Genomic DNA, 25,552 nt, shown 5'->3' on the forward strand with positions numbered 1-25,552 from the left:
AGCCTCCTTCACTCACGCCGCCAAGCTTACCCTAGTAAAACTGACTATCCTACCGATCCTCGACTTCGGCGATGTCATCTACAAAATGGCTTCCAACACTCTACTCAGCAAACTGGATGCAGTCTATCACAGTGCCATCCGTTTTGTCACTAAAGCACATTATACCACCCACCACTGCGACTTGTATGCTCTAGTCGGCTGGCCCTCGCTACATATTGGTCGCCAGACCCACTGGCTCCAGGTCATCTACAAGTCCATGCTAGGTAAAGCTCCGCCTTATCTCAGTTCACTGGTCACGAAGGCAACACCCATCCGTAGCACGCGCTCCAGCAGGTGTATCTCACTGATCATCCCTAAAGCCAACACCTCATTTGGCCGCCTTTCGTTCCAGTACTCTGCTGCCTGTGACTGGAACAAACTGCAAAAATCGCTGAAGTTGGAGACTTTTATCTCCCTCACCAACTTCAAACATCAGCTATCTGAGCAGCTAACCGATCGCTGCAGCTGTACATAGTCTATTGGTAAATAGCCCACACATTTTCACCTACCTCATTCCCATACGGTTTTTATACTGTTTTTATTTATTTACTTTTCTGCTCTTTTGCACACCAATATCTCTACCTGTACATGACCATCTGATCATTTATCACTCCAGTGTTAATCTGCAAAATTGTAATTATTCACCTACCTCCTCATGCCTTTTGCACACATTGTATATAGACTCCCCCTTTTTTTCTACTGTGTTATTGACTTGTTAATTGTTTACTCCATGTGTAACTCTGTATTGTCTGTTCACACTGCTATGCTTTATCTTGGCCAGGTCGCAGTTGCAAATGAGAACTTGTTCTCAACTAGCCTACCTGGTTAAATAAAGGTGAAATAAAAAAAGACGCTAGGCAAATTAAGGTCACAGTTATGAAAACTTAGGACACTAAAGAGGGACTTCTACTGACTGAAAAACACCAAAGGAAAGATGCCCAGGGTCCATGCTCATCTGCGTAAACGTGCCTTAGGCATGCTACAAGGAGGCATGAGGACTGCAGATATGGCCAGGGCAATAAATTGCTATGTCTGTATTGTAAGATGAGTAAGACAGCGCTTCAGGGAGACAGGACGGACAGCTGATCGACCTCGGGACAGGTACAGGATGGCAACAACATCTGCCTGAGTTAAACCAGTTCAAGTGAAAAGCTTCCTCTTGAGTGGACAGCTTGATGAAACTCAATCAATATTTAGGTACCCAAAGAAAGTAGACCTCTCTGTTTACATCACATACACCATCAAGCATTTCATACACATTATTTAGATACTGACTTTTAGCACTTGGTGGCCTATAGAAACAGACCAAAATAATAGTATTTAGATGAGGCAGGTGAACCTGCAACCAAAGCACTACAATAACACTTGACATGAGATCATCTCTAAGCATTAAAGGGATATGGCTCTGAATATATATATATATATATATATATATATATATACACACAGCAACACCTCCCCATAAGTATTTCTGTCTTTTCTATAGATGTTATACCTTTCTATTGCTACTGCTGTATCATTAAAGGAATTATCCATGCGCGTCTCAGAAATGGCTTATATATGAATGTTATCTGACGTTATCAAGTTATTGATTTCATGAACCTTATTTAATAGGAATTTGTTTTAACCTAGTTAAATAAAATAAAAACATTTAAGGCTACATATATTAATAGAGGCTATTTCAGCCCTTTCCTGGGTAGCGTCTCAGAGAAAGGCTTAACTTGGAAAAGAACAAAGCAAGTGAAAAGAAAAGAAAACATTCAGCAGTCCATTAATCAGTGTGTGTGTGTGTGTGTGTGTGTGTGTGTGTGTGTGTGTGTGTGTGTGTGTGTGTGTGTGTGTGTGTGTGTGTGTGTGTGTGTGTGTGTGTGTGTGTGTGTGTGTGTGTGTGTGTGTTGCGAGGTTGAAGCTTCGAACCCATAGGTTTGCGTTCGCATAAAAAGGTTGGATGGAGACCTGGTTTCTAACATGAACTACTTGCAAGTCTGACATCCCAGCTCATAAAGTTATGCAAATAACAAAAAAAATGCTACTCAGTTTGTTGCACATACAAAACAAATATTCGACAGCAAGGATCTTGATCCACGAGGGGATTCTCTGCTGTTACCAAGAGAAGCTTTATTTAGCAAGAAGCTAACTACTTAGCTAGATAACTTACTACTAAATTAGCAAACCAAATGCACAACATTTTAGACAGTTTACTTAATAATTATACAATATCTAGCTGGAAAACATTTAGTTGTGAATTCCATACTGTAACTAGATCACCTGGTGCCTGCTGCACAACAGTGAGTGACTCACAAGGCGCCAGTCTCTTGTCATTGGGTGCTTGTAAACAAACACCATGTGACTGGTGCATACTGGTAAGCTTCATAATGAAAAATGTGGCAGGTGAAATGAAGTACACGATATGCTTCATCTCCTAATGTATTGCACAAGTTGACTGCAGGTATTTATTTAAAAAGAGGCTACAAATATTCACATTTTTGTTTTAAAAAATTCAAAGAAATAGGTATTGACGGTACTGAAAAACTATCCCAAGGCTACTTCCAAATACCCCGGTATACCGCTCAAACCTACTAATATATTATTAAAGATTAAGCTGATTGGAAAATAATGTCATCAGCTTTTGAATGATAACATATTTACTAAAACATTTAGCCTACTAATTGTTAACTGTGTAATAACAACTCAACACCCAACATAGAAACACCCTATTACAAACCAGTCTAACACTATTACATACATTAAAGGAGTATGCAGTTTACAAATTCTAGCACATTGCCTTTGTTTCGCATTCAAGGGGGGCAATCATGTCTGAAACATTCAGAGTTTGACACCCTCAGCGAATGAAAAGGCAGGCAAATCAAACTCCAGTCAAGGCAACGCTCGTTTTCCAATCGCTGCGGTTCATTAGGAATATTAATGCTCCGATAAGCACACATTTATTCATGAAACACTGGGCAGGGGCACGGGACTTAGCAATTATTCATGTGACAGGACTCGGGCACAAAGTGAATCAATTAAACAAGAAGAATCCACATTTCCAGCACAGATAACTGCCTTAAGACGACGACAATTTTCGACGACGTGACAAAAAGAGCCTCCATTCAGAGGCCTTTCAAGGCCCTGACAGGTCAAGAAAGGGTTTTTGAAACAAAAGCACCTTCTAACCATCCTCTCTCCTCTTTTAGTTGTCAGATCAATTTTGCCAGTCCTGCTGCTGAGATGACTGAGACAGCACCACCCTCCCTCCCCCCAGTCCATCCCTCTGAACCAGCTGCCACAAGGTGATTCTTCAGGTCCTGTCAGAAGGGTCTTTTATTTTATTTGGCCCCTGCATTAACATGTCACATTTATTGATCAGGCCTTTTATCCGGCCACAGCTTGGTACCAGCCAACCCATCTCTCTGCTGCTCTGAGTGTCTCACAAATGGCACCCTATTCCCTATATAGTGCTCCTATTTAGTAAATAGGGTGCCATTTAGTATGCAGCTTGATGCTCTTACATGGTCTTTGATGTCCCTATGACATGCCAAACCACATAATGCACATAATGTGAACATATTAAATTGCACTTAACGCAGATATGGCAAAGATGTTGCTCCTCTCACATCTATGACAGGTAGCTAACTCTACCAGCTCTCATATTAGAATTAGATCAATCCATGTTTCTCAAATTTCACATTTTGTGGGAAGAGGAACTTAACATTGAAATAACTGATAACATGCATGAACATGTTACGACTTAAGCTCTATCAACTCAAGGTCTTGGTAAGAATTATGTTGGAAGAATGTTATACATGTCTTCATAACACCTACACTGAAATCAAAACACACTGGCTCCCAACACCCATTTTGGAGAGAATGCGGGCTATCAACGGCGGATCACTCACATATCTTTTAGTCCCGCCCTGCTATTGAATCTTACTGGGGAGAAATAAGATCTAACATTGGAAAAATAATGGGTTTTGACATGGAACAAAACATTAATTTTTTTGTACTTGGGTGAAATACCTGATAACTTACACACTAGAGAAAAGTACCTGTTGAAGGTCCTACTGGCAGCCAGTAAAAAGGCTGTCACTAGGAAATGGCTACAAAAAGACCCTCCCACTGTGACAAACACTTCCGGGTTGGAGCGAGCGGTCGCATTTGCACTTCGGTCCGCAGGTAGTATAACTTTTCATTACATTTCATTATAGTACAACGGTTTGATTTGTCTAATCTTAGCAATTTCTTCTTAGCTAGCTACATAGCCGTCTTTGTATCAAAGATAATTGCGTAATTATCGTATTTCGTCGTCCTAACGTAGTCTACACTGCTATCTGCCCAGCAGCTAGCCAGCTAGCAAACGTCCACCGTCTACCGAATAGCAGCACTGTAGAAACTATTACACTCAACTGAACGACTTGATTAGTGTAGTGTTAGCTAGCTACATAGTTGTCTTTGCTGTCTTCGTATCCAAGATAATTGTGTAGTTTAGAGTGTGTAGTCTTAGAGTGATTATCTTAATTTACCGAGGTTAGCTAGCCAGCTATTTGTCGTCCTTAACGTAGGAGACACTGCTAGCTAGCCAACAGCTAGCCAACGTCTACCGAATAGAACTTCCCACTCAACAACCCGGTCGCATTCCGCTTCGCTCCACAGGTAGTATCACATTTTCATTTCATTTCATTACAGCACAACGGTTTGATTTGTTTGATCATAGCTAGCTACATAGCCGTCTTTGTATCAAAGATAATTGTGTAGTCTAGAGCGATTTTCTAGGTTAGCTAGCCAGCTATTGTCGTTCTTTTAACGCAACGTAACGTAATCAACACTGCTAGCTAGCCAGCTAGCCCCCGAATAGCAGCACTGTAGAAACTATTACACTCAACGGAACGACTTGATTAGTGTAGTGTCAACAACGCAGCCACTGCCAGCTAGCCTACAAAGTCAACAACGCAGCCACTGCCAGCTAGCCTACTTCAGCAGTACTGTATCATTTTAATCATTTTAGTCAATAAGATTCTTGTTACGTAAGCTTAACTTTCTGAACATTCGAGACGTGTAGTCCACTTGTCATTCCAATCTCCTTGCATTAGCGTAGCCTCTTCTGTAGCCTGTCAACTATGTGTCTGTCTATCCCTGTTCTCTCCTCTCTGCACAGACCATACAAACGCTCCACACCGCGTGGCCGCGGCCACCCTAATCTGGTGGTCCCAGCGCGCACGACCCACATGAAGTTCCAGGTCTCAGGTAGCCTCTGGAACTGCCGATCTGCGGCCAACAAGGCAGAGTTCATCTCAGCCTATGCCTCCCTCCAGTCCCTCGACTTCTTGGCACTGACGGAAACATGGATCACCACAGATAACACTGCTACTCCTACTGCTCTCTCTTCGTCCGCCCACGTGTTCTCGCACACCCCGAGAGCTTCTGGTCAGCGGGGTGGTGGCACCGGGATCCTCATCTCTCCCAAGTGGTCATTCTCTCTTTCTCCCCTTACCCATCTGTCTATCGCCTCCTTTGAATTCCATGCTGTCACAGTTACCAGCCCTTTCAAGCTTAACATCCTTATCATTTATCGCCCTCCAGGTTCCCTCGGAGAGTTCATCAATGAGCTTGATGCCTTGATAAGCTCCTTTCCTGAGGACGGCTCACCTCTCACAGTTCTGGGCGACTTTAACCTCCCCACGTCTACCTTTGACTCATTCCTCTCTGCCTCCTTCTTTCCACTCCTCTCCTCTTTTGACCTCACCCTCTCACCTTCCCCCCTACTCACAAGGCAGGCAATACGCTCAACCTCATCTTTACTAGATGCTGTTCTTCCACTAACCTCATTGCAACTCCCCTCCAAGTCTCCGACCACTACCTTGTATCCTTTTCCCTCTCGCTCTCATCCAACACTTCCCACACTGCCCCTACTCGGATGGTATCGCGCCGTCCCAACCTTCGCTCTCTCTCCCCCGCTACTCTCTCCTCTTCCATCCTATCATCTCTTCCCTCTGCTCAAACCTTCTCCAACCTATCTCCTGATTCTGCCTCCTCAACCCTCCTCTCCTCCCTTTCTGCATCCTTTGACTCTCTATGTCCCCTATCCTCCAGGCCGGCTCGGTCCTCCCCTCCCGCTCCGTGGCTCGACGACTCATTGCGAGCTCACAGAACAGGGCTCCGGGCAGCCGAGCGGAAATGGAGGAAAACTCGCCTCCCTGCGGACCTGGCATCCTTTCACTCCCTCCTCTCTACATTTTCCTCCTCTGTCTCTACTGCTAAAGCCACTTTCTACCACTCTAAATTCCAAGCATCTGCCTCTAACCCTAGGAAGCTCTTTGCCACCTTCTCCTCCCTCCTGAATCCTCCTCCCCCCTCCTCCTCTCTGCAGATGACTTCGTCAACCATTTTGAAAAGAAGGTTGACGACATCCGATCCTCGTTTGCTAAGTCAAACGACACCGCTGGTTCTGCTCACACTGCCCTACCCTGTGCTCTGACCTCTTTCTCCCCTCTCTCTCCAGATGAAATCTTGCGTCTTGTGATGGCCGGCCGCCCAACAACCTGCCCGCTTGACCCTATCCCCTCCTCTCTTCTCCAGACCATTTCCGGAGACATTCTCCCTTACCTCACCTCGCTCATCAACTCATTCCTGACCGCTGGCTACGTCCCTTCCATCTTCAAGAGAGCGAGAGTTGCACCCCTTCTGAAAAAACCTACACTCGATCCCTCCGATGTCAACAACTACAGACCAGTATCCCTTCTTTCTTTTCTCTCCAAAACTCTTGAACGTGCCGTCCTTGGCCAGCTCTCCCGCTATCTCTCTCAGAATGACCTTCTTGATCCAAATCAGTCAGGTTTCAAGACTAGTCATTCAACTGAGACTGCTCTTCTCTGTATCACGGAGGCGCTCCGCACTGCTAAAGCTAACTCTCTCTCCTCTGCTCTCATCCTTCTAGACCTATCGGCTGCCTTCGATACTGTGAACCATCAGATCCTCCTCTCCACCCTCTCCGAGTTGGGCATCTCCGGCGCGGCCCACGCTTGGATTGCGTCCTACCTGACAGGTCGCTCCTACCAGGTGGCGTGGCGAGAATCTGTCTCCTCACCACGCGCTCTCACCACTGGTGTCCCCCAGGGCTCTGTTCTAGGCCCTCTCCTATTCTCGCTATACACCAAGTCACTTGGCTCTGTCATAACCTCACATGGTCTCTCCTATCATTGCTATGCAGACGACACACAATTAATCTTCCTTTCCCCCTTCTGATGACCAGGTGGCGAATCGCATCTCTGCATGTCTGGCAGACATATCAGTGTGGATGACGGATCACCACCTCAAGCTGAACCTCGGCAAGACGGAGCTGCTCTTCCTCCCGGGAAGGACTGCCCGCTCCATGATCTCGCCATCACGGTTGACAACTCCATTGTGTCCTCCTCCCAGAGCGCTAAGAACCTTGGCGTGATCCTGGACAACACCCTGTCGTTCTCAACTAACATCAAGGCGGTGGCCCGTTCCTGTAGGTTCATGCTCTACAACATCCGCAGAGTACAACCCTGCCTCACACAGGAAGCGGCGCAGGTCCTAATCCAGGCACTTGTCATCTCCCGTCTGGATTACTGCAACTCGCTGTTGGCTGGGCTCCCTGCCTGTGCCATTAAACCCCTACAACTCATCCAGAACGCCGCAGCCCGTCTGGTGTTCAACCTTCCCAAGTTCTCTCACGTCACCCCGCTCCTCCGCTCTCTCCACTGGCTTCCAGTTGAAGCTTGCATCCGCTACAAGACCACGGTGCTTGCCTACGGAGCTATGAGGGGAACGGCACCTCAGTACCTCCAGGCTCTGATCAGGCCCTACACCCAAACAAGGGCACTGCATTCATCCACCTCTGGCCTGCTCGCCTCCCTACCACTGAGGAAGTACAGTTCCCGCTCAGCCCAGTCAAAACTGTTCGCTGCTCTGGCCCCCCAATGGTGGAACAAACTCCCTCACGACGCCAGGACAGCGGAGTGAAACTTACTTTAAGGTAAAAGCACTCACTGTTGTACCTAGCGGCCGGTTTCCACGCCATCAGACATGGATGGATGTCAAATACAGACTTGTATGAGTTGAATGTGCTAGTTTCCGATTTAATGACGATGCCAGCCAGGCACAATGTAAATTCAAAACGGAAAACTTGAAAATCACAATGCCTGGCACTAAAACTGAACCTTTTAGAAAGAACAGAGTGAGTCATGTCTAAAAACAGAGTGAGTCATGTCTAAAGAAGGTCTCCATGGTCTCCAATGGGCACATTGGGATCTTTCCATCTTAATCCATATAGGATATAAGATATATTGACATATGGTGGCAAAATGACTTTAAATAGTACAGAACATACATTGAACAAAAATATAAATACAACATGCAAAGTGTGATTGCATGCAATAAAAGATCCCATACATTGTCCATATGCACAAACAGCATATTTCTCTAAACTGTTGTGCACAAATTTGTTTACATCCCTGTTAGTGAGCATTTCTCTTTTGCCAAGATGGGGATGGGGGGGTGTAATAAAGCCCCTTTATGGGAAGAAAAAAAAAAGTATTCTGATTGGCTGGGCATGGCTCCCCAGTGGGTGGATCTGGCTCCCAAGTGTGTGGGCCTATACCCTCCCAGGCCCACCCATGGCTGAGCCCCTGTCCAGTCATGTGAAATCCATAGATTAGGGCCTAATTTATTTATTTCAAATGACTGATTTCCTTCTATTAACTGTAACTCAGTAAAATCTTTGCAATTGTTGCATGCTGCATGTATATTTTTGTTCAGTATATATATGCATATAATAATTTATAAAGACTTGATTACATAGTGGTATCTTCCTTAAAAATGCACTATACAGAAATCGCTTGGGAACAGATCTACCACTTCTTAGACTTGCTTTCAACAGGAATGAAAAATCTAGAACTCACATTTCTATGCGAATTTGGTCGGGTCACCCAAAACGTTATATATTGTAGCTTTAATTAGAGATGTGACCTACCACAAAGGTCCACTCAAGGCACCACTACACCATTTAAGGCACCACTACCACTCAAGGCAACACTATGTTCATGATAGTATTCACGACTCATCTCAGCTCATCTCCTACCTTAGCTGATTGAAGCTGAGATCTAGCCGTCTTGTCAAGAGTCCATATCTTTCTCCAAGGTACTCTGGGATGTCCTCACAGTCATGTCCAATATAGGAAACCTGTAGAGCAACCACAGAGAGATGCACCGTATTTAAATGAATACACAACATGCAAATGAATAGATTACAGCATGGAGAGACTGGAACCAGAAATCGGCCAGGGCATTTCTAACACACAATCCCATTTTTTTCCTTGACAACACATGCCCATTTCCCCCCCTTGAAGACCCCATTATTATTCAAATAATGATTATTGTGTGCAAAAAACAACAACATTTTCTAAAGGCACACTGGGCTAAAGATGGACAAGCCCATCTGGCATCTGCACAAATTGCCCTGTGGCCAGTCCATTTCTGGGTTAAAGTGAGTAATAGCCTAAATAACCTATGTTGGAGTGCATGTGTGTATAAGCTCATGGAGCACAGTAAGTAGTGTATATAGTGAGTGGTTTACCTTGTTTGTGACCTGAGGTAGGGTTGGGTAGGGTTATCCAGACTTTCATACAGCTTCTGTACCATACCGGGGTATACAGTATGACTGAATATGCACACACGGGGCGCTATTTGACGCACAAAACAATTTAGGCATCATGGATCTTAATTCAGGAGGGGATTGCATGTCTCTGCTGTCACCAAGAAGCTTGATCTTGACATCTAGCCACTTAGCTAGCAAATTAGCAAACCAAATGCATAGCTGGAGCCCTGAGCTGGATATATTTGACACATCTTAGATTTCTTATAGATATGCATAACTTGTAGTTAGTTATAAGCAGTGGTGTAGAAAACACCCCCAGAGCCACTGCAAGGCGGGGATTCACCCACCACAAAAAAAAAGAAAAAAAGAATAATCATACTATCTGTATTTTAAATAACCTGGTATATGGTATATCGCCCAAGCCTAACCTGAGGACTTGTAAAACATATGACACGAAAAACCACACATTCTCTATCAGACACACATCCAATAATATTAGACAGTGAGTGTCTTTTCATTCATTTGATTTCTAGGTCAATGTGAGAGACTTTCCAGGTATGATACTTGGTAAGTTACATTGTCACTTTCATTTAAACATGCTCTGTAACGTTTCATGTACAGTTGCAGGATAGTGACTCTGTACACATCTGCCATGTGTACACAACTATGTTCAGCTTCAACACATTGATAAAAACTCTGATTAGTTTATAAAGCTTTGTCTGTGCAGCTGCTGTGATGCGATTTCATACTTTTTAAAATTAGTTGCATCATACCACTACAGTTGCGCAGGAGTTCTCTTTTATTTGTGTCACATGACAGTAGCATAGCAAATTGTAGCCCTTCTCATGACTCCACGTCCATTTTGATTAGCTGAGGGGGTGCTACGATGCTGAACCAAAGCTCATTCTAAACGCCTCTTTTGTGATACGGTTTTGGAAACATTTGAAACATAACCTTCATATCAGCGAGAAATAATTTTCAAAAAACAAAAGGTACAATTTCTGCACACCTTTATAGGGTTAAGCCATCTGCATGCTTCGGGTTCGGCTGGTGCCTATCCGAACTCAGCTAAGCGAACCAAACGTGTATGCACATCCTCCCTTAAAAAGTAATTTGCTTGAAAGAAAGGAAAAAGCGAGAATAGTATTGTTTGCCCATCTTGACACAACGTAGCCAGTATACACTTCCTCAAAATAGTCAGAATTAATCTAAAATAATTCGAGAAATTAGTCATTATTTTTTACGTTTTTGCAGAGGAGATCTTAGTCACGCAATTTTACATTAACTAAGATGTTTGGTGCAGTATTTGTCAAGGGAAAAAATATGAATGAAAACTATTCATCTTTTGCTGAATGGCAACAAACACTTAATTGAAGAATCCCTACAGTTGACCAAACAAAAATCAAAGGGCGTAAACTTCAGCTTCTGAACTTCAGCTTGCCTCGGGAATTTTTTGGTGTGCACGAACAGCCTTTAGGAAGAGTTTGAATTATACTGTGACATTCAGGGGGTTCTCTATTTTGTCATGGTTTGGCCGGCTGGGATTGTCCTTGTCCCATTGCGCTCTAGCGACTCCTTGTGGCGGGCCGGGCGCCTGCACGCTAACTTTGGTCACCAGCTTTTCGTTGTTTCCTCTGACACATTGGTGCGGCTGGCTTCCGGGATTAAGTGAGAAGTGTGTCAAGAAGCAGTGCAGCTTGGTGAGGTCGTGTCTCGGAGGACGCATGGCTCCCAACCTTCGCCTCTCCTGAGTCTGTACGGGAGTTGCAGCGATAGGACAAGACTAACTACAAATTGGATACCAGGAAAAAGGGGTTTAAAAAGTATCACCTTTAATGTGGCATGAACACAGTCAGTCATGATGTTTCTGATTGTCAAACGAATCACTTCAAAAAGTAGGCTACCTGCACATGTTAATTAATTCCAGCATCCAAACAGGGCACTCACTGTGCACACACCCATTTGATATATGGAAAGATAGATATGTTACAGAACACCAAAAAGTGTAATGACATTTGCCGATTGTCATTAGGTTTACACTCTTGAAGCTTGAATTAATTAATGTGTCTCGCTGACAATAGGACCTTTTTGTAGAAAGAAAAGTCGGGACACCTGAAAAGGGTCTATAAATACAGGACCGACCCAGGATTTCAAGTGCAGCCACATGAAATTAAAATGGTTTAAACCATGACACTGAGGTGAGAGTGCTCTTTTCATTTGGAATAAGCATTGATTTCCATATTTACCACCATAGCAGTAGACTACAAATAGCATTTTAAACAAATAGGTATATGGTTAAATTAGCATTATTTAGAGACCCACAAAGTTAGCCTTTTGTTGAATTTAGGTGGTCTTATCTCTCATCAATTGGTTACCAACGTAATTAGAGCAGTAAAAATAAATCCTTTGTCATACCGGTGGTATAAGGTCTGATATACCACGGCTGTCAGCCAATCATTAGCTATATAGCATGCCGAACAGCTGTTTGTAACAGAACGACAGCCAAAAACGTGTTGAACTGAAAAGTAGCCTACTGTCGGTTGAAATCCGGTTAAAAACAGTGTACGTGTATATTTAGCATTTGTGAAATTATTTTGTTGTGATATAAAAGTAGAGGGCATAAAGTTTCTAGAACCGTACCGCATTTGAGAATCGATTTACGTTTAGATTAAGTATTTGGCTGTATTGGCTGCCAGTGACAGTTTGCCTCTGAACATAACATAAGGAAGGTCCTTGGACGGTTAAGGGTATGCTCGCAGTAGGCTACATTCTTGGGCTATGCATTACGGAGGCAATGCAGCATAGCCTACCAAAAAAACACGGAACACACAAAACAACATACACTGAACGAGAAAAACACTGACAACTATCCGACTGTACGGCTTACTATTCGTTTTAAATATCACATACAAGAGACATGAAAACTTTTTATTTGAAATAGTTCACACTTACTTGAGTTCCATTCATTGACACCATAAAGTCGCTACATGCCATAACTCTATCTGATGATGACAATTCAGCGACTATAGGCTACCTCTACGGAATAACCTAACTATCGGAATGGAACTGGCACATGTCCTCTTGTTTAAAATAAAATAAACTTTACTTTCATTAGTTTTCCAAAATGTCACTGTTGGTGATTTGCACTACTTGATGCGTCTAATTTACTACTTCCGCGTGATTCCTCCGAATCAGCAGACCTAATACGGAAACTCGCTAATACTGAAATGGGCCGTCAGTAGTTACCACAGTCACAAAGTCATAATTATGTCTAAACCCTGCCTGTTTGTACAATTTTTCTTCTAACGCTAACCTTAAACACACTGCCAACCTTATGACTAACCGTAACCTTCAATTGATAGATTAGATTTATACGACAAATTTTGTAAAATTACTTTGTGGATGTGGTAACTAATGACAACCGAAATTATGGCAGAATGCGTTTGGTTGTCATTAGTTACCACAGCGTCAAAATTGGCTGGCCTATCGTAAACATTCATCAAGACAAATATAAGGTTATAGTTAGGCATAGGTATTGCAGTGTGGTTAAGGTAAGGTTTACATTCAGATTTTAATAAGATACATTTCAGAAAAACGGCGACACGTGGCTGCGTAACTCCGTTGTGTCACCATTTTTCAACTTCTATTGGAGAGCTCAAAACTAGGCCGTGCGCTAGTAAAGATTTTAAGAGTTAAATAATGGCTAAATAAAATATTAAAAGTTCTCATCAGACTCCGCAGACAGCATGTAGCCTAGGGGTTTAAAGAGATTACATTTTGAAGAAGAACGCATCTGGAACAGGTGGAGGTGATTGATAGAATCAAAACACTGTACGCCTAATCCATTCACATCAGTACAATCCTATAGGAAATCATCAGTGTTGTAGAACACAAAACTTGCTCCAAAACGACATGGGATTTACACGTACTTGATAACTGTTTTTGCTTGCTTGGTGTTTACTGTGGCAGACACTGCGCCAGAACGAACCACTTGGAAGGGCATTTGAATTCAATAGGCTGACCCGTTTTTTCACGAGATTTCCTATGCGTGCACGCGTTTGTGCGTTAAACCTTTTTTAAATGGGTGTAATAGTAAAGACCATAGACAGCTCGGGTGTTTCAAGTGTGGGGAAGCTTACAATTTATCCTACAATGTCTACTGATCTGCGTGCCAGTTATGATTCTTTTTATATGCACATTTTCATGGAACAGTTTCATTTCAATAAACATGTTTCCGTTTCTCAAAATCATTGTCACGTGGTTAATCATAGAAATCTAAAGTAAAATTCCAAAAAATCTAAAGGTTAAAATTAGACTATGGAAAGAGCATTAGCCTCTGCCATACTGACACGTTGATACACTTGTGATTTGATCCATTAGCGGCTAAAGAAATGAGAGCATAGAACTCGGAGATAGCCAATAACTTCCATCATCAACGAAGTAAAATACATAGGCCTAAAGCCGACAAAATGAAGACAGTATATCCTGATGAAAATTCAGGTTATGTCAATCTTCCTAACTGTCTTGACTTGAGCTATTGTTAGTGAAGTTCAATTGTATCAAATCATCACAGGGTCCAGCCAGAAGTTGTCGCTAACTTGCAACATTTTATCAACTAGCCTATTCAGGGCTCTCAAAGTTTCCTCCGCCAGTGAGCTCGGGAACGACAGCTGTTTTTTATGACGTTTCCACTGGATATATGGGATCATCAGATCATGATATTTTGCTCTTTCACACCGAGACTTGGTGATTATCAAGACCAGGAGTGTTGGAAAGATTGATAAAATACGGAGGAACTGTCATTCCAAATGTATGTTTCAAAAATACGTGTTCGATGCGAAGAAAATATGTGTGGTGTATGTGCTGAGTTAAGACAATCAGAAATAAGACTGGCAAAATGGGCACTATTATGCATGCAATCTGGAGAGAGACGCACCATATCTTCGCCACACACCCCTCCCCTTGTTGATGCAAACGTTTAAATTATACTCAAGACACATTATCTTCACACATATTTTAGATGCTTTTCACTGACAGCCACAACTCAATCAGCTAGATGCTAATTATGTAGCCCATGTAAAAAACAATACGTGTTTGAGGCTGTCTGGCCAGAAATAGTATGACATGCCATACTCTTGGTCGGCACAGCATCAGACACATGGTCTACACATACTGAAACAGAGGGGGCTGTTTCGCTCGCTTGGATGCTTTAGCTGAGATTGATGCGGCTTTCTTTCGACGTCGGACTCGGTCAAATAAATGATCAATATTTAAGTATTTTATTTGGACAGGCAAGAAGATACAATAGTTCGGGGCAGGCCCTTATGCCCCGTCCATAACACAGGCCCTGTACTGGGTCAATTGGTATCAGCTGGTAGCCTGATTCGGCAGCAGTTGTGATAAATGAATTAAACTGTTTGAAGTAGGCTCTATGCTTTACCTGAAACTAGGTTTGTTAACCACATATTATCTAAATGTTCTATAATTATAAGCTGAATAGCTGAGAGATTTTGTTGAGAATTGTGACAGACTACCATGCATTACTGAAGCCACTTATTAGTACACATTTTCTCTGTATGCCTACCTAAATATTGGGAAGATAACATACTTAATGACTATTCCCGCCACTGGCACAGGTTGAGTGAAGTTTATGGTGCACCCACATATAATTTGCTTTCCATTGATCATTTAGCTATTTGATTTTGAATTTTAGGACTCCTAAGGAATCCTAAGGAATAAGATTTTGAAGTCTGTCCTATATATATATCAGTACCAGTCTAAAGCTTGGATACACCTACTCATTCCAGGGTTTTTCTTTATTTGTACTATTTTCTACATTGTAGAACAATAGTGAAGACATCAAAACTATGAAATAACAAATATGGAATCATAAAGTGACCAAAAAAGTGTTAAACAAATCCAAATATATTTTACATTTGAGATTCTTCAAAGTAGCCACCCTTTGCCTTGATGACAGCTTTGCACACTCCTGACATTCTCTCAACCAGCTTCATGAGGTAATCACCTGGAATGCATTTCAAATAACAGGTGTGCCTTGTAAAAAGTTAAATTAGATAGCACAATTTGGTAAAAGACCAATTCCATATTATGGCAAGAACAGCTCAAATGGAATTTCTTTCTTTGAACAATTCAAGAATGCCAATCAGTAGGATGAATCTGTGAGGACCACCACAGGAAAGGGTAGGGTTGGTTATGGAGTTACCAGTAGATGCAGCCCAAATAAATTTCACAGAGTTCAAAAAGACATCAACTATTTCCATCATTCGAAATTGCTGCAAAGAACTAAAGACTCAAAATAAGCAAATAGAAACGAGCAGTCAATCATTACTTTTTAAGACATGAAGATGTGTGGTTCATAATGCATGGATTAGGATGTGTGATGGTGTCAACTGTCTGTGATTTATTTGAACAATTCAAGAACATTTTCAAAGTTTGGTTTCAGGACTATCATTTGCAGTTGACCCAACACACCTACAAAAGGACATCAAGTGCTGCATCTAGGCCTCCACAATCACCCAACATCAACCCAAATGAATGTTTTCTGGCAAAAAGTTCTTATGAGGACCACCACAGGAAAGGAAGAACCCAGAGGTATCAAGTCTCTGCTATATTAAATATATTTAGATTTGTTTACCCTTTTACCCTACTATATGATTCCATATGTGTTATTTCATTGTTTTGATGTCTTCACTATTATTCAACATGTAGAAAATATTAAAAAGAAAGAAAAACCCTGGAATGCTTAGGTGTGTCCAAGCTTTGACTGGTACTGCATATATAAACTCAGCAAAAAAAATAAATGTCCCTTTATCAGGATCGTGTCTTTCAAAGATAATTCATAAAAATCCAAATAACTTCACAGATCTTCATTGTAAAGGGTTTAAACACTGTTTCCCATGCTTGTTCAATGAACCATAAACAATTCATGAGCATGCACCTGTGGAACGGTTGTTAACTCCTCTAGGTTAGGGGGCAGCATTTGTAATTTTGGATGAAAAGCAAGCCCAAATTAAACAGCTTTCTACTCAGGCCCAGAAGATAGGATATGCATATAATTAGTAGATTTGGATAGAAAACACTCTGCAGTTTCCAAAACTGTTAAAATAATGTCTATGAGTATAACAGAACTGATTTGGCAGGCGAACACCTGAGAAAAATTAATTCAGGAAGTAGGATTTTTTTGTTGTTGTTGTAGTGTTCTAGTCAATGCCATTACAGTATCCATTGACTTAGGACTCAAATTGCAGTTCCTATGCCTTCCACTAGATGCCAACAGTCTTTAGAAATTGTTTCAGGTGTGTATTTTGAAAAATGAGGGAGTAAGACCAGTCTGAATGACTGGACCCTAAAGTGTCACAGAGCTTTTTCATGCGCACGACCGAGAGCGCACCTTTCTTGTTTAACTTTTATATTGACTACGTTATTGTCCGGTTGAAATATTATAGATTATTTAGGCTAAAAACAACCTGAGGATTGAAAATAAACATTGTTTGACACGTTTTTGTCTGCCTGTTGTGTTTGAGCCTGTGGATTACTGAAGAAAATGCGCAAACAAAACAGAGATTTTCGGATATAAAGAGACTTTATCGAACAAAAGGAACATTTATTGAATAAAGTAATGTCTTCTGAGTGCCACCATATGAAGATCATGAAAGGTAAGGGATTCATTATATCTCTATTTCTGACTTGTGTAACTCTTCTACTTGGTTGGTTACTGTTCGTAATGATTTGTCTGCTAGGCTATGTTCTCAAATAATCGTACGGTATGCTTTCGCCGTAAAACATTTTTGAAATCTGACACCGTGATTGGATTCACAAGACGTTGATCTTTAAACCAATGTAAAATAGTCGTATCTTTTCTGAATTTTTATAATGAGTATTTCTGTATTTGAATTTGGCGCTCTGCAATCTCACTGGATGTTGGGCAGGTAGGACGCGTCCCACATACCCTAGAGAGGTTAAGACAATAACAGCTTACAGACGGTAGGCAATTTAGGTCACCGGTGCTAAAACTTAGGACACTAAAGAGGTCTTTCTACTGACTCTGAAAAACACCAAAAGAAAGATGCCCAGGGTCCCTGCTCATCTGTGTGAATGTACCTTGGACATGCTGCAAGGAGGAATGAGGACTGCAGATGTGGCCAGGGAAATAAATTGCAATGTCCGTACTGTGAGACGCCTAAGACAACACTACAGGGAGACAGGATGGACAGCTGGTTGTCCTCGCAGTGGCAGACCACGTCTAACAACACCTGCATAGGATCGGTACATCTGAAAATCACACCCGCGGGACAGGTACATGATGGCATCAACAACTGCCCGAGTTACACCAGGAACGCACAATCCCTCCATCAGTGCCCAGACTGTCCGCAATAGGCTGAGAGAGGCTGGACTGTGGGCTTGTAGGCCTGTTGTAAGGCAGGTCCTCATCAGACATCACCGGCAACAATGTCGCCTATGGGCACAAACCTACAGTCGCTGGAACAGACAGGACTGGCAAAAGGTGCTCTTCACTGACGAGTCGTGGTTTTGTCTCACCAGGGGTGGGTTGGATTGACGTTTATCGTCGAAGGAATGAGTGTTACATAGAGACCTGTACTCTGGAGCGGGATCGATTTGGAGGTGGAGGGTCGTTCATGGTCTGGGGAGGTGTATCACAGCATCATCGGATTGAGCTTGTTGTTATTGCAGGCAATCTCAATGCTGTGTGTTACAGGGAAGATATCCTCCTCCCTCATGCGGTACCCTTCCTGCAGGCCCTCTAGGATGATAATGCCACCAGCCATACCGCCAGTTCTGTGCGTGATTTCATGCAAGACAGGAATGTCAGTGTTCTGCCATGGCCAGCAAAGAGCCCGGATCTCAATCCCATTGTGCACGTCTGGGACCTGTTGGATTGGAGGGTGAGGGCTAGGGCCATTCCCACCAGAAATGTCTGGGACCTTGCAGGTGCCTTGGTGGAAGAGTGGGGTAACATCTCACAGCAAGAACTGGCAAATCTGGTGCAGTCCATGAGGAGGAGATGCACTGCAGTACTTAATGTAGCTGGTGGCCACATCAGATACTGACTGTTACTTTTGTCTCAGTTCATAGGAATCTTAAGTTCATACAAATATTTACACATGTTAAGTTTGCCGAAGAAAAACAGTAAGTACAGGGAGTGAATTTAATAAATAACGGAACATGAAACACAAGTAGCGTACAGACATGAAACACAGAAACAGAGTCAATAATGCCTGGGGAAAGAACCGAAAGAAGTGAAAGATATAAGGGTGGTAATCAGGAAGGTGATGGAGTCCAGGTGAGTCTCATGAAGCGCAGGTGTGCACAATACTGGTGGTAGGTGTGCGTAACAATGAATAAACTGGTGATGTAGAGCGCGGAAGAGGGGGAGCGGTAGACGTGACACCCGCGGATCTTAACTTACTGTTAATTAGAACAGTAGAATACAAAAGGTGCAATTTGGAAATTTGGAAAAACTTCTGTTGATATGTCAGTCACTGACTGCAAATTTTTTACATAGGTAGTTGGCCGCTAGACTAATTTACCAAAGTGACCAGCTATCTAATGGATTTTGTTAGTCACTCTCACGCAGAAATCATATTAAAACCTCCTAGAGTCTATTGAGCACAGGTGCTAAAAATAACCCATAGAATTGAATGGAAGTATGGAGGCAGTTTTGTGATAACAAAAATAAGGGGTTAAATATGTGTAAAAAAAACATATAAACTCAGCAAAAAAATAAACGTCTCTACTCGTGTTTCTTGTTTTGTTCCGTTATTTATTAAATTCACTCCCTGTACTTGCTTCCCAATTCTTAGCGAACATGTTACAGCGGGCCTACAAAAGAGGGGTCTGCAGGCCACCAGTTGCCCATCCCTGTTATAGACCAACTTTCTTTATTTGCATAACATACAACATGTAATGTGAGTTTACCACATCAGTGACCAGCTTCATTAAGTGCGTCAACAATGTCATCCTGACAGTGACCATACGTACATATCCCAACCAGAAGCCATCCACACTTAGCTAAAGGCTAGAGCTGCCAATTTTAAGGAGCTTATAAGAAATCCTTCAATGCCCTTCGAAGAACCATAAAACAGGCAAAACGTCAATAAGGAACTAAGATCGAATCTTAGTACACCGGCTCTGACAGTCGTCGGATGTGGCAGGGCTTGCAAAGTAACATGGATTACAAAGGGAAACCCAGCCGCGAGCAGCCCAGTGATGCGGGCCTACCAGAAGAGCTACAATTGAAGTCAGAAGTTTACAAACACTTAGGTTGGAGTCATTAAAACTCATTTCTCAACCACTCCACAAATTTCTTGTTAACAAACTATCAGCCAAGACCTCAGGCAAAAAAATGTAGTCTGGTTCATCCTTGGGAGCAATTTCCAAACAGCTGAAGGTACCACATTCATCTGTACAAACAATAGTACGCAAATATGGGACCACTCAGCCGCCATACCGCTCAGGAAGGAGATGCGTTCTGTCTCCTAGAGATTAACGTACTTTGGTGCAAAAAGTGGAAATCAATCCCAGAACAACAGCAAAGGACCCTGTAAAGATGCTGGAGGAAACAGGTACAAAAGTATCTATATCCACAGTAAAAAGTCCTATATCGACATAACCTGAAAGGCCGCTCAGCAAGGAAGAAGCCACTGCTCCAAAACCTACACCAAAAAAGCCAGACTTCGGTTTGCAACTGCACATGGGGCCAAAGATCGTACTTTTTGGAGAAATGTCCTCTGGTCTGATGAAACAAAAATAGAACTGTTTGGCCATAATGGCCATCGTTATGTTTGGAGGAAAAAGGGGGAGGCTTGCAAGCCGAAGAACACCATCCCAACCGTGAAGCACGGGGTGGCAGCATCATGTTGTGGGGGTGCTTTGCTGCAGGAGGGACTGGTGCACTTCACAAAATAGATGGCATCATGAGGCAGAAAAATTATGTGGATATATTGAAGCAACATCTCAAGACGTCAGGAAGCTAAAGCTTGGTCGCAAATGGGTCTTCCAAATGGACAAGCATACTTCCAAAGGTGTGGCAAAATGGCTTAAGGACAACAAAGACAAGGTATTGGAGTGGCCATGACAAGCCTTGACCTAAATCCTATAGAAAATGTGTGGATCGAACTGAAAAAGTTTGTGCGAGCAAGGAGGCCTACAAACCTGACTCAGTTACACCAGCTCTGTCAGGAGGAATGGGCCAAAATTCACCCAACTTATTGTGGGAAGCTTGTGGAAGGCTAGCCGAAACGTTTGACCCAAGTTAAGCCATTTTTAAAGCAATGCTACCAAATACGAATTGAGTGCATGTAAACATATGACCCACAGGGAATGTGATGAAAGAAATAAAAGCTGAAAGAAATTATTCTCTCTACTATTATTCTGACATTTCATGTTCTTAAAATACAAGTGGTGATTGTAACTGACCTAACACAGGGAATTTTTACTGTGATTAAATGTCAGGAATTGTGAAAAACTGAGTTTAAATGTATTTGGCTAAGGTGTATGTAAACTTCTGACTTCAACTGTAAATGCCTTCTATGCTCACTTAGAGGCAAGCAACACTAAAACCATGCATGAGAGCACCAGCTGTTCCCGGATGACTGTGTGATCATTACATTTACATTTGACATTTTAGTCATTTAGTAGACCTTCTTATCCAGAACGACTTACAGTTAGTTAGTGCATTCTTCTTAAGATAGCTAGGTGGGACTAGAGCTGTGGAATGGAGGTGGTTCATGGTGGTACATTTTCATTCCAGTCAAGTAGGCTATACTCCTGTTGTAAAGAGAAGCAATGTCCTTACTATTAGGAAAGTTGAGAAATAAATATAGTAGGCCTAGCCTATAGAAAGCTGATGGGACCCTCCTCTTTTTAATAGAGGCCATCACTCTGTTCTCACGCAATTGCATAGCCTATAGAAATGTTGTGCAACATGAGCTCATGGGCTTTCATGAAGTGTTTTATAGAGTGCGGAGTATCAGTCAGTTAGCATGTTTGTGGTGTGGGGGGCTGGGGGGTCAAGTGCAAGTTTTGGGTGCTTTTGAAAGATATGCATGTACTAGCTGTCCTAGCTTCAGGGGGAAGCTGGTTCCACAAATGAGGTGCCAGGCCAGAGAAGAGCTTGGACTGGGCTGAGCGATAGCTGCGGCCAACAGCGAGTTGCAGTAGTCCAGACGGGAGATGACAGTGCCTGGATTAGGACTTGTGACGCTTCCCATGTGAGGTAGGGTTGTACTCTATGGATGTTGTAGAGCATGAACCTGCAGGAGTGAGTCATTGCTTTGATCATGCTCTCCATAGCCAATGTGAGTAAGACCTTTAAACAGGTTAACATTCACAAGGCTGCAGGGCCAGACAGATTACCAGGATGCCAGTGGTGGCTGCTGAGGGGAGAACGGCTCATAATAATGGCTTGAACGGAGCGAATGGAATGGCATCAAATGCCATGATTACCATTCCACTCATTCCGCTCCGGGCCCGTTCTCCTCAATTGAGGTGCCACCAACCTCCTGTGCAGGACCCATACTCAGAGAGCATGCACTGACCAGCTGGCAAGTGTCTTCATTGATATTTTCGACCTATCCCTGACCCCGTCTGTAATACCTACATGTTTAAAGCAGACCCTCATAGTCCCTGTGCCCAATAACACAAAAGAAACCTGTCTAAATGACTAGAGCTTTAAATTCCTTAGTGTTTGGCGATTAGGCCTGGCTCGCAGTCAGCGTTCTAATTCATCCCAAAGGCGTTCGATGGGGTTGAGGTCAAGGCTCTGTGCAGGCCAGTCAAGTTCTTCCACACCAATCTCGCCAAACCATTTCTGTATGGACCTCGCTTTGTGCACGGGGGCATTGTGGGCGGTAGGTAGCCTAGTGGTTAGAGCGTTGGGTCAGTAACCGAAAGGTTGCCCGATCGAATCCCCGAGCTGACAAGGTAAAAATCTGTCGTTCTGCCCCTGAACAAGGCAGGTAACCCACTGCTCCTCGGCCGTCATTGAAAATAAGAATTTGTTCTTAACTGACTTGCCTAGTTAAATAAAGGTACAAAATGTATTAAAAATTGTCATGCTGAAACAGGAACAGGCCTTCCACAAACTGTTGCCACAAAGTCGGAAGCACAGAATAATCTATTGTATGCTGTAGCATTAAGATTTCCCTTCACTGGAACTAAGGGGTCTAGCCCAAACCATGAAAAACAGCTCCAGACCATTATTCCTCCTCCACCAAACTTTACAGTTGGTGCTATGCATTCGGGCAGGTAACGTTCTCTTGGCATCCACCAAACGCAGTCTATTCTCCTGGCATCCACCAAACACAGTCTCGTCCTTCGGACAGCCAGGTGGTGAAGTGTGATTCATCACTCCAGAGAACATGTTTCAACTGCTCCAGACTGCAATGGCGGCGAGTTTTACACCACTCCAGCCGACACTTGGCATTGCGCATGGTGATCTTAGGCTTGTGTGCGGCCATGGATACCTATTTCATGAAGCTCCCGACAAACAGTTATTGTGCTGACATTGCTTCCAGAAGCAGTTTGGAACTCGGTAGTGAGTGTTGCAACCGAGGACAGATGATTTTTACGCCCTATGCGCTTCAGCACTCAGCGGTCCTGTTCTGTGATCTTGTGTGGCCTACCACTTCACGGCTAAGCTGTTGTTGCTTCTAGACATAACAGCACTTACCGATGACCAGGGCAGCCCTAGCAGAAATTCGATTAACTGACTTTTTGGAAAGGTGGCCTCCTATGAAAGTGCCACGTTGAAAGTCACTGAGCTCTTCAGTAAGGCCATTCTACTGCCAATGTTTGTCTATGGAGAATGCATGGCGGTGTACTCGATTTTATACCCGTCACCAACTAGAGTGGCTGAAATAGCCGAATCCACTAATTTGAAGGGATGTCAAAATATTTTTGTAAATTTAGTGTATGAGCACTTAAGCAGGCCAAAATTGCTTCTATATAGGCCTAACCTACTTGAACTCATAAAGAGGTGTAATAGCATTTTGTAATAACAAAACCCCTACACAGGTGGACCCATCGAGTGGACGATGGACCCGAGCTATCAATGTTGGTGGTTCAGAGGGTATGTTAGTGACGTCATTTTAGAACCTCCCAGACGCGGAAAATCCTCTATCTGCTCTCCCCAGTTCGAGCTCTTGAGGCTCAACTGCTGGAAAACTCACGCGCGCTACATTTGTAGCCTACAATGTCCCATTATAGCGTATTGTAACAATGTAACTGATAAATGTATGAAGCGATATGTGCATTGCAACATTAGTTAACAAAGGATTACGTTTGCTCAGTGTTTTCACAGATCTGTCGTTTCACTTCGGAACATGTTGTTGTTAGCCTTTTATGTCAGGTAACGTGGTTCTATGCGCTCTTTTTCACCTTTTCCCTCTGATAAAAATGTGTAGGTCTGTTCTTCACCGTGCATGCTTTTTCCTGGAAGATGATCCTTATTTATTCTATTTCCATTGACAGGGAAGAAGCTATGATAAAACACATAGCTTTGGGAGGTATCCATGGTAGGCTATAGGCAACTCATTCCGAAAAATCATTGGATGCAAGAATAAAATAATGGGTGGTGAGATAGCTGATATACTTGACTAGCCTACTACAGAAAAGTGTGTAAATCATTATGTACACCAAAAAAGCAAAGAGCCTTCTATACAGTCGGAGACACACTCGCTGCGTGTGCATAATTGAAAACGTATTTAAAGTTTTTCATGTTTAAAGTATTACATTATGTTATTCCTAGAGGCTTGTATAATTCAAAGACTCCCTCTATAAAATGTTAAATCTATTTCTAAACTAAATTTAATATCATATTTGTTATGTTGCCCTCGCTGTCGCACATCTGCTAAAGAGGCATATCCCAAGTGCTTTATTCCTATAGTGCAAAGCTGAAAGTCCAACTCACAGCCCAAGCTAGCCTACTCCCGTTCTGCTGTAAATAATTATATTTACATCTAGGGAGTGATTCATAAAAATGTCGCAGTTATGAAATATATGGGGACATTTAAAACGTTCTATTTAAATATCATGAATTGTGGCCACGAAAAATGTGTTCCCATTTAAGGGTAATACTGAGTATTTGGTGTCTGGTGTAGAAGCTCATTCGTCATACGGACAATAGAGGGGTTTCGCCTGACGCTGGGAATTTATGGTTGCCCTTCTTTGCCCTAATAACTCACATATTGTGTCACAGGCTGACAGCCCTTGCAGCAAACAGCTTGGCTGCTGTTATCAATCACATATCTTTGCATATTGTGAAACTTTCTCACCCTGTTTTACCTGACAGACTCAACATTTGGAGGAATAGAAAGAAGGGGCCGTTTGCTCATTCTTGTTTTCCTTTAAAGTCCACAGCCTTTCAGAGTCATGAAAAAATATATTTGTCAGACACTTTTTTTGCTTACTTAGTTTCCACTTTGTAGGTCTATTACTACCAAAATAAATGTCACAATGTAATTGAATTGATTTATGTTTTTATTGTTTAACTTGTCAGGCTACAGTTAAATATTAATGATAGTTTTATGCACATAGGGTAATGAGGAAGGCATTCACAAATTACACTCAGTAAAATATTATGGTCTAAAATGTTAAGAATAAATCAAATATAATGCCATTGTAGGCTATGCATCATATTAAATGTAATTGGGATACAATGTAAATTCATTTTAGATATAGCCTTTATATTCTAAGCCTCAAAATATAAAACATTGATATGATATTGATATGGTTTATATAACAAAACTGCTATCATATAATGCTAGCCATTAGGCCTATATGAAAAGGCTACAATAAATTGAGCTTCGTGTGAATAGGCCTATAGGCCAATGTCAAAAGTGACACTTTAGTAAAAATG

The 25,552-nt window shown here is 42.5% G+C and overlaps 1 protein-coding gene across 1 annotated transcript in view; it reads right to left on the reverse strand.

The window, feature by feature from the left end:
- Nucleotides 1-12,861, reverse strand: part of lrmda (leucine rich melanocyte differentiation associated) — a 478,060-nt gene extending 465,199 nt beyond the window's left edge. Inside the window, exons 1-2 of the mRNA XM_052474864.1 lie at nt 12,607-12,861; nt 9,140-9,240 (exon numbers count right to left, since the gene is read on the reverse strand). Coding sequence (XP_052330824.1) covers nt 9,140-9,240; nt 12,607-12,648 — 143 coding nt within the window. The 5' untranslated portion in view covers nt 12,649-12,861. The remainder of the gene's footprint in view (nt 1-9,139; nt 9,241-12,606) is intronic.
- Between the last annotated feature and the right edge of the window lie 12,691 nt (nt 12,862-25,552).

This window comes from Oncorhynchus keta, chromosome 2 (genome assembly GCF_023373465.1).
Source record: "Oncorhynchus keta strain PuntledgeMale-10-30-2019 chromosome 2, Oket_V2, whole genome shotgun sequence".
NCBI lineage: Eukaryota > Metazoa > Chordata > Actinopteri > Salmoniformes > Salmonidae > Oncorhynchus > Oncorhynchus keta.